At 39.6% G+C, this 14,190-nt stretch overlaps 1 protein-coding gene across 1 annotated transcript; it reads right to left on the bottom strand.

Moving 5' to 3' along the window:
* Positions 1–7,344: 7,344 nt before the first annotated feature.
* LOC121479374 (V-type proton ATPase subunit e 2-like) lies at positions 7,345–9,365 on the bottom strand. Its single transcript, XM_041734907.1, has one exon. It carries the CDS (start codon positions 9,324–9,326, stop codon positions 9,087–9,089), a length of 240 nt encoding a protein of 79 aa, XP_041590841.1. The 5' UTR covers positions 9,327–9,365; the 3' UTR covers positions 7,345–9,086.
* Positions 9,366–14,190: the final 4,825 nt, after the last annotated feature.

Genomic DNA, 14,190 nt, shown 5'->3' with positions numbered 1-14,190 from the left:
AAACATTTGTTCCCGCCAGGCACTTTTAAGGATGTAGTCAGACCAGGTGTTGAATTAGAACTCAAGTCAATCGCAGGGCCCCAAACCTTGTGTGGAAGAAGCAGACCTAGCTACAGTAGTTGTTTTCATTAGGACAGGACTTTAGGTTAGGAGGCAGAATTAGAGAGAAGTTAATAAAGTTTAGGTTTTAAGACTCCTCTCGTGGATGGCCCCTTGTAAGACATCATGCCTGATTTTGTATTAATAAATTAGCATCCTTTTTCTTAAGGATGGCCCTTAAAATTGTTTATGCTTTGGGCTCACCAAGACTAGCAAGTGCTCCTATCTATTGCGTAAGTTCCAAGCACACCTGGCACTGACCTGAAGCTGTGGATCACAGGGCTACCTTGGGTGTCTGACTTCCACCTTCTGCTGTTGAGTCCCACCGATGGTCAGAGATGAGGGATAAAGCCACGCCTGCAGGTGAGGTCTAGAGGTTCCTTGAAGCAAAGATGAGTCAAGTGGTATCAGGAATGAGGCAGGGTCTGACCACGCTGAGGATTAAGGATAATTTTTCTGCAACAGTTCAACTCCAGAGCCTGCTAAAGTGAAATAGTGTTAGTTTGGTTTCTCTTCCTAATACTGACTCATAAGTTAAAGTTCAGTAAAAGAAATAAGATGTTACAAAAATAGGTACAATAGGGTATTAAATCAGTGTTTCTCAAATGGGATCCAGTCCAGCTCTGATGCTGTAGCCTGACCAAAACTCACTGAGAACTACTTAAAATGCTAGATTAAAGGGGGGAAAAAATCTGCCAGAGGCACTAGAAATCTGCTGAGATACCCAGGACGTGAAGGAAGGGAAGCTAACTGAGGAAATCCTCGCTTTTTGCACAGTGATTTTCCTCTAGGGGCATGTAGTGGACTGAACGTTTGTGTCCTTCCCAAGTTCACATGTTGAAATTTGAACCCCCAGTGTTATGGTATTTGGAGGTGGGGGCTGTGGGAGATGATTAGGCCATGAGGGTGGAGCCCTCATGTATGAATTAGTGCTTGCAGAAGGGACCACAGAAAACATTCTTGCCCTCTTTCCAACAGTGAAAAGATTGTACTTTATGAAACAAAGTGAGTTTTTACTGGACCTGGATCTGCCAGCACACAGATCCTGGACTCTCTAGCCCCCAGAACTGTGAGAAATAAAGATTTGCCATTTAAGCCTCTCAGCCCATGGTATTTTTGTCATAATGCAATAAAATAGGGCATTTGGCAATTCTTGGTGCCGGACAAACAGCTGAGAAGTCAGCAGTAATTTAATGGGACTGGGAAGATAAATACTGAAGTTTGGAGCTGCCAAGCCATTTAGGACTTGGAATTTAGATCCTAGAGAAAACTGGAATGCAAGAATGTGAGCCCACCATCAGCATCAGTTTTCCCCAGGTTATTTACTGATTAAGTTATGTAGGACAAGAGTCTTGGAAGCCAAACAGAAACCGGGTGAAATAGCAAAGTGGAGTTTTGGGTTGTTTCAAAGTGCTACGGAAATGAAAATTGGATTCTGGACTGGCCACAGAGGACTGGTTCAAAAAATATCCCAAGCCTTCAGCTGGGACCTCTAGAGGTCTATGTCCTAGGGCTGAAGGTGAGCCAGACCTTCCCAGAGACAGCAAGCCAATCTGGGAGAGGTGTGGTTCCACCTAGATTGAAGCAATCTAACAGAACAATTTTTACAAAATATTATGTAAAAACAAAATGTAGAACAACAATAACACAAAGCAGGAAGATTGAATGTAGTTAACATCATCTGGGAAATGGAATAGGTATTAATTCTTAGTAGACTATAATAAGTCAAGAATGTGGGGTGCTTGAGTGGCTCAGTTGGTTAAAGTGTCCAACTCTTGGTTTTGGCTTGAATCATGATCTCAGGGTCTCCGGATCCAGCCTCACATCAGGCTCCATACCAAGTACAGTCTGCTTGTTCCTGCTCCTTCTCCTACTTGCTGTCTGCCTCTCTCTCTTAAATAAATAAATAATCTTTAAAAAAATGAATGTCTTTTGTAATCTTTAGGATAACTGCTAAAGAATGTATTACTAATAAAGTAATGGAATAAGTAAACTAAAATAATAAAAAATGCTTTCCATATACAAAGGAAGTCAAGAAAGATGAGAAAAAAAGAACACAAAACACAGGGAAAATTAAAAGGTTAAAATAAGCCCAAATATATCAGCAATTATATAAAAGTAAAATCATTTACTCTAATTAAAAAACAAAAATTATTACATTAATTATATGTGTTGCTTACAAAAGAAAAATCTTAAATATATGGATGTAGAAAGATTGGATAAGAGGATGGAAAAAGATATGGCATGGAAAATCTAACCAAAAGAAAACTGGTACAGTTATATTAATATAAGATAAGGCCGACTTTAAGGCAAGAAGCATTACTAAAGTTAAAGAGGAACATTTCCTCATGGTTAAAAAAAAGCCCATGAACCAGGAAGGTATAATAATTATAAATTTGTGTATACTTAATAACATGGCCTCCAAATGCATCAAGCGATAACTGACAAACTATAAGGACAAGGAAATAAGCACACAATCACAAAGTACTCCTCCCTGCCCTGTTGGTTGTGCCAAGAATACAAGACTGCTCCTTATTCAGGCCATTTCTCAAGATTGCTGAATCTGCAGCAAGCAACCTTGAGGGATGAGGTCAGGTCTCCTTCTGGGACAATAAACAAGCTTGCTGCTGTTATTGCTTACTGCTTGCTGTGTAAGTGGTGGATTCCCCAGTGTTCCTCTCCTATAACACAATCCACTGACTATGCAAGCATCCCCCTCGGCCCTTCATCTCACCTCTGTGGGACTTGGGGAGCAAGAGGAACTGACACAAATAGACATGCTGATGCCCATGCTGCTCACTGTGCTATGAGTGATACAGCCTTCTGTGTATCACCTAGGAGCTTTATGTCGTCAACGTATTTGCTTATAAGTAGGAAATTAAATTCTAAACCCAACAATATGCTGCTTATGACAGAAACATCCTAAGCATAAAGACAAAGAAAATTTGAGTGAGGGATCCCTGGGTGGCGCAGCGGTTTAGCGCCTGCCTTTGGCCCAGGGCGTGATCCTGGAGACCCAGGATCGAATCCCACGTCGGGCTCCCGGTGCATGGAGCCTGCTTCTCCCTCTGCCTGTGTCTCTGCCTCTCTCTCTCTCTCTCTCTCTGTGACTATCATAAATAAAAAAAAAAAAGAAAATTTGAGTGAGAAAATGGAAAAAAAATATGCCATGCAATAAGCAACTAAAATAAAGCTGGTATAGCTATGTTAATATAGAAAATGTAAGCTTTAAGGGAAGAAGAGTATCTAGACCTAGAGAGACATTTCCAAATAATTTTTAAAAATTCATCTGTCAGGAAGGTATAATAATTCTGTTTGTATGCTTTTAATAACATAGCCTCAAAATACACAAAGCAAAATTTGTTGAAACTAAAAGAATAACAGGGACGCCTAATTGAGCATCTGATTTGACTCAGGGCGTGATCCCGGGATCCGGGATGGAATCCCACGTCAGGCTTCTCACAGGGAGCCTGCTTCTCCCTCTGCTTGTGTCTCTGCCTCTCTCTGTGTGTCTCTCATGAATAAATAAATAAAATATTTTTTTAAAAACCCTAAAGCTAAAGGAATAACATGCTAGGATTTTGTTTTAAACACACCTTTCTCAATAACTGATAGAACAAGCACACCGTACCCCCCCACAAGTAAGACTATAAGGGATTTAAACAAAATAACTAACAAACTTTACCATATATATTTAACATATATTATATTATATATTATATAAAATGGTACCTAACTACTATAGACTATCTTCTCAAGTGCACATGAAACATGTACCACAGAAGTCCTGACATATTTCAAAAGATTATTAATGACCACAGTGAAACAAAGCTAGAATTACAAACAAAAAAGATAAGAAAATGCCCAAATATTTAGAAATGAAGTAATCCACTTCCTAAAAATTTTTATCTAATTGAGGTAAAATTCACATAATATAAATTAGCCACTTAAAAATGAACAATTCAGTGCATTCACAATGTTGTGCAACCACCACCTCTACTAAGTTCTAAAACATTTTTAATAAAAATGAAAAAATGGATTAAAAAGAAGTTACAATGGAAATAAAAAATGTTTCAATTGGAACAATGAAAATATGATATGGGATGTAGGGAATATACAGCTAAAGCTGTGCTATGAAGATATTATACATTACTTTTGGCAATATAAATTGGACAAATTCGTAGAAAAATGCAATTTACCAAACAACACAACAAGAAACAGAATAGTCCTATACTATTAAATAAATTAAATTTGAAATTAAAAACCTTCCACAAAGAAACCCTAGGTTTAGATGATTTCACTGAATTGTTCCAAATGCTGAAAATATAACACCAATTTTAGAAAATCTTTTCCAGTGAATAGAAAAAGGGGAAAACACTTTCAAATCAATTTATGAGGTCAGCATAATCTTGATGCCCAATCTGACAAGAATGATACCATTATAATAATTATAGACCAATCTCTCATAAATATAAATGCAACAATTTTAATCAAATTATTGGCAAACTTAATAAGACAATTATTTTTTTAAAATTAGGAATGTAAGATTGCTTTCATATTTGAAAAAACAATCATTGGAAGACTTCTACTACTGTGCATGAAACAGTAACTCATCAACCCACTATAATCAACTAGAAAACTGGAAAAAAAAATGAAGCAATTATTATCAGACATTAAGCAACAGGCAGCACGGTCTGTGATCTGCAAGAGAAAGGAACAAGACAAGGTGAGCCCAAATAGCAGCACAATGAAGAAGAAGCTAAGTAGAAGCCCAGCAGCCCCACTGAATTTAGGACCTAGAATTGTGGGGAGGCTGAGCTGGCTAGAATTTGTATATGAGAAAAGAGAGTCACGCATACAAAGAACTGTAGAAATCTGAAGAGGGATCCCCTCAAGTCTTTGACTGATACAAACCTACATAAACACAGGGTAGAACTCCATGAGGTCAGGTGAAGAACTAACTGCCTGTAAACTATAAGCTACACAATTTCCAGAGCTTACACAAGAATAAGAAATGTTTAAACTTCTACCAGCCTGAGTACAGTATCTCATTGAACACCTGGGGCAGTGGCCATAGGAAGGGTCATAAACTCACTGAACTAAACTAGCCCTAGAGTTAAAGGTACTCTATACCAGTGCAACAAAGCTTAAAAACAAACATCAAAAAGATTGACCAAAAAAATCCACAACTGCCTGTCAAAACAAATTTCACCACTCTTTAAAGGAAGACCACAAGGGGCATCTAGGTGGCTCAGTGAGTTAAGCAATCGCCTCTTGGTTCAGGTGAGGTCATGATCTCTGGGTTTTGAGATCAAGCCCTGTGGTGGGCTTTGTGCTCAGTGCAGAGTCTGCTTGAGGTTCTCTTCCTTTTCCTCCCTCTTGGGCCCTGCCCCCACTTGTACACACATGCCCTCTCTCTCTCTCTCTAACTAACTAACTAACTAAATAAATAAATAAAATCTTTTTAAAAAGACAACAAAATCCCAATATGCAACAACATAGCATTTATAATTTCCAAGATCCAATAAAAAAGTACTAGGCATGTAAAGAGTAGCAATTTTGGCACATAACCAGAAGAAAAAAAAAGCAATTAATAGAAAAACACATTGGTGCAATTCACCACATTAATAAGAGAAAAGCTTATAATCATCTTGATGAATACAGAAAAAAATTTGTAAAACTTCAACATTAATTCATATTGAAAAAAAAAACACTTGGCACACTAGAAATAGAAGGAAACTTCTAAAATCTGATACAGAGCAACATAAAACCTATAGCAAACACTGACTAGTGAAATATTGAAAGCCTTGTCCCTAAGATTGGGAAGAAACAAAAATACTCATTCTGATGGCCTCTACTCAACATTGTGCTGGAGGCCCTCAATAGGTCAATAAGCAGAAAAGGGAAATAAAAGGTATATAATTAAGAAGGAAATAAAAACTATTAAAATCATAAATAGAGATCAAACTGCCATCATTCATGGATGACAAATTATGTGTGTAAGAAATCCAAAAGAAACTACAGTCAAATTATGAGAAATAGTAAGTGAATTCATCAATATCACCATGTCCAGGTCAACATACAAAAATACATACAAAAATATATTGCATGTCTGTATACCTGTAACAAACAATTACAAAATATACTAAAAAAGTACCATTTACAAAAGCATAAAAGAATAAAATAACAACAAAAGGTGGCCAAGATCTTTGTATAGAAAACTACAAAACATTATTGAGATTAAAAGGCCTAAGTTAATAGAAAGAGATGCCATGTTCCTAGACTATAAAGATGTCAATTTTCCCCAAATTGATTTATAGATTGAATGCCATCCCAGTAAAAATTCCATCTTGTTTTTTGGGGGTTTTTTTGTTTGTTTGTTTTTGGGTCTTTTGTTTTTTTGTTTTCAGAATTGACAAGATGATTCTAAAATTTATACAATTTATACAAAGACTAAGGTCTTGTAGAAGAAGAATATAGCTAAAGGATAGACACATCCAGATTCCAAGACAAGGTATAGTTACAGTAGTTAAAGCAGTGAAATGTTGGCAAAAGAAAACTATACAAATGAAACAAGTTCAGAAATAGACTCACACATAAACTATCACTTGATTTATGACAAAAGTGACATTATATAGTGTCACATGAAAAACGATGGTCTTTTAATAAGTAGCGCTCTATCTTGATTCCTACCTCACATCATACAGAGAAATCTATTTGAGAAGACAGACACAAAAAAGTACATTCTGTATGATTCCATTTAAATAAAGCTTGAAACCAAAACTAATCATGGCAGAAGACATTTTTTTGTGGGAGAGAATAATGAGCGGTAGGGGGCCTGACAGCGAATTTCTGGAGGCGGCACTGTTCTATTTCTTGATTTGGGTGACGATTACATGATTGTATTCACTTTATGGAAATGTACAGAGGTGTTCGTCTGACTTGTGCACTTATCCATGTGTATAATACACTTCACTAAAAAGTTTACTTAACCAGAAGCAAATAGTCTATACCTATAATATTTATATTTAATATAAATATATATTTATATATATATACATATAAATATATATATATATAAATAACCAAATGTATTCTTAGGAGCCCCAAAACCCTACTGATATGTAGCACACCTTGCTTTTTGCAAGGTCCTACTAATTTAGGAACTCCTCATTTAATTGCTGAAGTATCAATGACTGCTGACATTTGTTTTTTTTTTTTTTTTTTTTTTTTTTTTTTTGGAGATTTGGGGGGCCTGCTTTATTGCTCAGCCTCAGGAGCTGTGCGCTCTGTATCTGGGGCACAGATGAGTGGTGGTCAGAGTTCCACTTCAATAATCCAGTGTCTTCCTTCTCCCGCCAGGACTGCTTCTGGGCAGAACCCAGAACAGCCAGACTTTCTCCTTCAGGTCTCAGGAAGATGTAGTTTTCAGAGTCCATGATGCAGAGCTATAGCTCCAAGCAGCTGCCAGTCCCCCCTTCTGCGCCCCCAATCCACCCACGGAGTACATGGGAATTGGGTGGGTAGGGGAGTGGCAGCCAGCAGACTGGGCCTCAGCCAGGATGTTGCCACCACTCACTGGCCACTAGACGTGGATTGGGTTTGCAATACGACCCACAATCAATGCTCCCCGCTCCAGGAGGGCCAGAGGTCAGGATAGGAAGGGAGCTGGAAAGGGGGGTGAGGTGGGATGTCAAAGGGAGGCCCCAGTGGAGCTCTGAGCCACAGGCCAAGCCCAGAACCAAGAAATCTATGTGACACGTATCACATTTGATCACTGTTCCAAAGATAATGCCCACTAAATGGAATGTTAATCAAATAAATACACTCAATAAATATTCAAGATTGGCGTCCTCCCCCAGGGAGGTGATGTAGCAGAGCAGGGGTGGGCGAGTGCCTGAGGTCTCAGCCTCAACTCTCCTGGGAGGAGCAAGGGCACGGGCGGGGGTCCTGGCTTCCCTGTAGTTTGATGCCTGCACATTCTGTCTTCCAGGTATCGTCACTCCGGGCAGACAAGTCTGGTGCTGGCCTCAGGGGCCAGGATGGGCCCACTGGGCCCTGGTGGTGCCCAAACCACTCCCACTCCCAGGAGGGTCTCTCTCCTCCTCCCTAACTCCAGGTGACCTAGCTGCTGCTATTGGGAGGTGGGGGGTCTGAAATCCACCCCACTGCAGTCAAAGGAGGGAATCCAGGTCTGGGGTAGTGCTCAGACTGAGCCTCCACCCCAGCTGTGGGAGCTTATCCACAGAGGAGGGGCCAAGACGGGGGAGGAAGGTGAATAGGTTATGCTAAAGAGGTAAAGCTTTCTGAGGAAGCCCAGTTAAGTGACTTTATGACTACAAAGAATCCTAAACATATCGGTTTCAATCCTGATACAAGTTAGTGTGTTGCTTTTTATGTGTGAATGTTTTTCCATTACTTCAACTTTTTCCTAAGTTTCATATCTATGTGTGTCTGAAAATTAAAGAATCCCAGGAAAGGCCTTTGTGACGCCCTGATCGGGCCTCTCCACCTCACAGGGGAGGAGGCCCATGGAGGCAGAGATGCTTCCCGGAGTGCACAGCAGGACAGTGGTAGAGCTGACTCCCCACCCAAGGCCCCCGCCCTGGTCCAGCCCACCCCAGGCTTGGAGCATCCCGGGTTGAACACCCCTTCTCCAGAGGACATGCGGCCTTTCTGGGGCTGCCTCAATTGTAAAAGCCCAGCCCCACTCTTGTCAGCTCCTGGCTGGGATCTACTTGGGAGGGGCAGGGGGCAGTCTGAGGGCTGGATATCTTCTGCTCCAACCTGACTTAGCTTGGGGCTTCCCAAGGCCCAGACGGGATGGAGAAGGCAGTAGCTCCTGGAACCAGGCAGATCCTGGGGGAAAAAGCAGGGAGGGACCCAATACAGCTGTGAGGGTGGGGACAAAGGGGTCGTCGGGGACAGTACAGCCAAAGTCATCCAGATTGATGGGGGACCTGGGGCCAAAGTGGCAGTGGTCACTCTCACAGGAAGCGCACGTACCAGATGGTCTCATTTTTCAGCTGCGGCCCAAAAAGGGGGTTCAGCTGAGCCAGGATAGTGATGAGCCAGAAGAGGTAACAGCAGACCGCGGTGGCCACCAGCATGGTGATGATCACTCCGCGGTTCGGTCCTTTCGGCACGAACCAGGGCCCGGCGATGCCGATGAGGCCCCAGAACGTGGTGAAGATGATGACCGGGAGGGCGAAGGAGTGCGCCGTCATGGCCGGGCGCGGGACACCCAGGCCGAGGTGCAGGGCCGAACCGCGGGGCCTCCGGTGCGCGGGTCCCCGCCGGGCCGACTGCTGACATTTGTGACTCTTCACCAAGGGTAGGGCTTTTTTTCTGCAGAGGAAACACATTCTCTATTTGCTTAGATGAGCTCATTCACTTACTGAGAGTTCAACTAGATCAAGAGTTGCAATGATAGCTTCTAAAAAACTTATCACAATTGATTTTGTAATTGTATAAGAGCATCTTGCTTTGAGTTGTGTTAACAATAGACTTTTAAGACTCTTAACCATAGAAAACAAACTGAGGGCTGCTAGAGGGGAGAGGGATGGGGGATGCGGTAACTGGGTGACAGGCATTAAGGAGGGCACATGATATACTGAGCACTGGGTGTTATATAAGACTGATGAATCACTGATCTCTACCTCTGAAACCAATGATACATTATATGTTAATTAACTGAATTTAAATAAAATTAAAAAAATAGACTTTTATTCCTGGGAACTTTAACTGTAACTCACATAGATTTTCCTTTCAGCTTCCAAGTGTGCTAAGGATTTGTGGTAGGTAGAGTTAAATTGAGATGCTGAATCAGTTGCTGTATAATGGTAATTTAAAGTGCAGGTTTTGGTAAGTCTTGTCTTTCCCCTGATTATATGTTATACTTTTAAAACTGTTATTTAACCTGTTCTGACTTTGCTTAAAAATAAAAGGACTTTACCAAAGAGAGAGGCAAATAAACCAGAAGAAACACTTAGAGAACAAACTGAGGGTTGATGGGGGGGGGGGGGGCTAGATGGGTGATGGGTATTAAGGAGGGCACTTGTGTTGAACACCGAGTGCTGTATGTAAGTGATGAACCTGAATTCTACTCCTGAAACCAATATTACACTCCATGTTAACTAACTAGAATTTAAATAATAGTTTGAAAAGAAAAAAAATAGGGTATTTAGAGAGGCCCCCCTCCACCCCCACCCAAAGACTTTAGGCTTTAGCATTTCAGAGGCATGGATTAAGTACTGCTTGTTAGAGTTCCTTCCCATCCTATGTTTCTCATGCCTTTTTTGGAACAAAACAAGTATTGATTTGGCTTTCACCCCTAGGTGTAAACACTATAAACCTCAAAGCATACTTTCTATAGATCTCTCATCTCCTATCCTGATCTTGGTATCCTCTCTGGTGCTTTAATCATGAGAGGAACTCTTTAGGAAGCTTGCCTTACCCATTGTGGAGTATAAGTGTTGCTCCTTTTACTTTGTTTCAAGCAAGTGAATTTAATGAATAGCATGGTAAGGGATTTGTCTGTAAGTTGGAGGGTGGTTCTAGTCCCAGTGCCCACAGTAGTATAGTGTCTTAGGTAAATCACCCATTTCCCTTGTGTTCTTATCTATGAATAAATGGGGTCATTTCTGGCGTTGTTTCCCATCACACAGTAGGCCCTCAACAGTCCAAGAATTCACAAGAATTAAATACTTGAATTTCAAAGATCTCTTCCAGCTTTTTCACATATTTAACTCAATTCATTCCTGTGAAAAGTAGTATCAGCAAAATAAAATGCAAATTAACTAGGTCTACTCCTGTTCCACTACTATTCTTGGGACAGTCTGGGATTAGAAGAAACCACACCAGAAGGTGCTACAGGAAGCAAAGGGGTAATGAGAATACAGCAGTACAGCAAGTACTTTTATTCATGAAAAAAACAAAAACAAAAACAAAAACCTCTTCCCAAATGGCCAAAATGAACCAATGAACTAAAGTAGAAAACAGTATTTTATACAATTTTCATCCAGAACCCATACTTTTTTGAAAAATGTCAGTAAAATCAATATCTCAAAAAAGCTTTTTAAAAATTAAACCAGGTATTTCCCAAGAAGTGGCTACCATTAAAGCTCTTGAAATTAGATTTACTGTAAAAGAGGTTGTTAGGTAAGTGTATTATGTAAGCAAAAGATGGTGAGGAAAGGGATCATGGGGACGGTCATCTCTGGAGATCAACCAAGAGAGAATTCAACATATCCGATGCAAGGTAACTCTTGGGATCCCTTATGTTAAACTTTCTCAGGACGGGGTAATTTTCTTCATTTTCTGTATTTGCCTTTATTTTCTTCTATTATTTCTGGTCCATTCTTCTTGCCCATGCTTTTCCTTCTTTGAAACTTTAAATGTGTGTTTTCTTTAAAAAGTTTTAAGGGCTGGAAAAACAAGATATATTGGAAATACGAACTGTTTTTTCACTGCATGGTAAGGAATGAGAAAGGCCTAGTGTGAAATCCTGGAGTCTAAAATTAAAACCTGAATAGAGAATGCTCAATGACCTTTTCTTAGGAGGCTCACATGAAAGAATGTCATGGTACATTGATCAAACTTCTATTCATTTGCATTTTCAGGATGTTGCTATTAATACCATATGACACTCAACAAATTACACTACAATATGACATTTTGTACAAATTACTTCACCTCTAGTTTCTTCTTCAGCTGTGTTATTTCAGCCTCTGGTTAATTAAAAAAAAAATTAAGAGGTGTGTTTTGTTTTGTTTTTGTAGGGGAGGAAAAACTTTACCTCTACCTTTTTAGGGTTGGTCACTGGGGGCCTATGAGCTAAATGGACAAAAGGTTAACAAGAGAAGCATACAAATTTTATATTTTAAACTTTACTTCCATGGCGGTTACACAAAAAAGAAGTAAAAATCCAAAAGAAGCTGTCTGGCTTATATACTGTTTTAACAAAGAGCAATAAATTGTGAACCCAATAGACAAAATGGGGGCTTGGGCTTTTAGAAGTTGCAAATTGGGGGAAAATAAGTATATGGGGAAACTAATGGAGAATAAGAATTATTTTATTAAGATTTATTTATGCAAACTCATCTCAGTGCCATCTGTTTCCAGCAATAAGGGTTATTTTCCTCTTCCTAGTACAGAAGAAAGAGGACACCTTAACAAATGAAAATTTGTCACTTTACAAAGGGACATTAGTGCCCTGATTTTTGGCAGAAGGAGAGGATGGAGTCTTTCCTATGCCTGACTTCTCAATTGCCTTTAGGTCAAAATAATCCTTATGCCAAAGTGGCATATTTCAGGGTGATATATTATAATCCCCTTAATTTCCTAAGGGAAATCAAAGTTCAAGTGCTCCGGTAAAGATACTGGTTCCCATATTACTGTGTTTTGCTGTTAGTTCTCTAAGGTGTCTTAAAAAAAAAAAAAAAATTCTATTGTCAAGTTTGGGAAATGCTTGGTTAAACAGTTAAGCATGATTTTTTTTCCCAGCAGTTCTCAGAATCTTTAATTAACTAACAAAGCGATGTGATTCTGCAAAAAGAGTAATTCATTGTGTTCCCCAAGCTTCTTTGACCATGGAACATGTTTTTCAGGAGTTTTCAAGACTAGTGTTTTCCGGTAATATATGTTGAGAAGCGATGGGATTAGCCACCCTTGTATGTAAGTACAGAATTTTGAGCAGCTGTTGAAATAAGTATAAGCCAAATTGAGTAAAGGTGGCACACTATCAGCAGTAACCATGCTACATTCTGAGTCATGCTTCAGGGGACTAGGCTCTGATTTTCCCCTGGGAAGAAAAACCAAAGTGTCCAAAACTTCTGGATCCTACTGAATTAAAACCCCTTCTCGGGCACTAAAGAGTACCAATGGATGAAGGAAAAATGATCTCGTGTTCACTTCCATCCTTGGCTCAGTACAGCTCGTTGCATTATTCTTAAACATCTATTAACACGATTGCTTTGTAATTACAAAGGCTAACTGCCAAGTCTTTTTCACAGGAAGCAAGGCACTGCTTGTCTTTAACTGCTCTTCTGGCTCATGCAAAAGTGTCAGCTTTAAAAAAAATTTTTTTTAAAATCCTATGTTAACTGAAGAAACAACTCTAAAATGTCATTTGAGTGACTGTAAGATAAAAAGGAAAAAGCACATTCAAGGTACAAAGCTAACTAAATGCAACCATTAGATGATTTGGGGTGTGTGTGTGTGTATGGGGTGCGGAATTCAGAACTGATGGGAGTCATCAGAAGTGTGATGGTACCTAGCGCCTTCCCCTCTGGTTATCCTGTTTTGTCAGACTTTTAACTTCAGCAGAGACCATCCTCAATACTGTGATCGACTGATTCAGATTCTCAACCAGTAGACTTGATCCTTGATCCTCAACTGTCCAACTGCTGCCACATGTCCCCTTCTCAGCAGCTTTCAGGTTCTCAGAGTACAGGCAAAGCTAAGCACCCAGGCCGAGGACTGGTTGGTAATATCCTATATTGTCTTAAGGATTTGGGAAAAAAATGGAGACAGAAGGACTAACATCTACTGAGCACCCACGTGCCGGGTATATTCACAAATGTTACCTCATTAATAAATAGATCTTTTTCCAATTTTGAGAATAAAGAAAACTGGGGCTTACAAAGGTTATAAAATGTATCTAAGGTCAAACCAAATGCTGATGAGCAAATGAAGTAAAATTTGAGCCAGGTCTGAGTCCAGGGTCTGCTTTACAATATCATGCTGTTTCCTGATCATAAAAAACTCCATTTATATAGGAGCATGAATGACCCACTTATGCCATTTTTCTCAGTATCTAGTGCAACATCTCAATTTTTATCATCACACTAACTTCAAGAGACCTGATAATGTTTGGATCATCTCATTCATTTGCTCAAATCAATGGAGCTATTTATTCTGAACTGCTGGTAATGAACTTCCTTAACTCAGCATTTTGTGGAAAAAAGTCTAAATACTTGAATTGCTTCATTTCATGCTCATTCTCTTGCATACATCTTTTTGGTTTGCTTTTAAAAATAGATTCCAAAATCATGACATATTCAGATCTGAGAAACAGGATGGAGGGCAATG

This window comes from Vulpes lagopus, chromosome 2, assembly GCF_018345385.1.
Source record: "Vulpes lagopus strain Blue_001 chromosome 2, ASM1834538v1, whole genome shotgun sequence".
Lineage (NCBI taxonomy): Eukaryota > Metazoa > Chordata > Mammalia > Carnivora > Canidae > Vulpes > Vulpes lagopus.
This window is presented reverse-complemented; position numbering and strand designations above follow the sequence as displayed.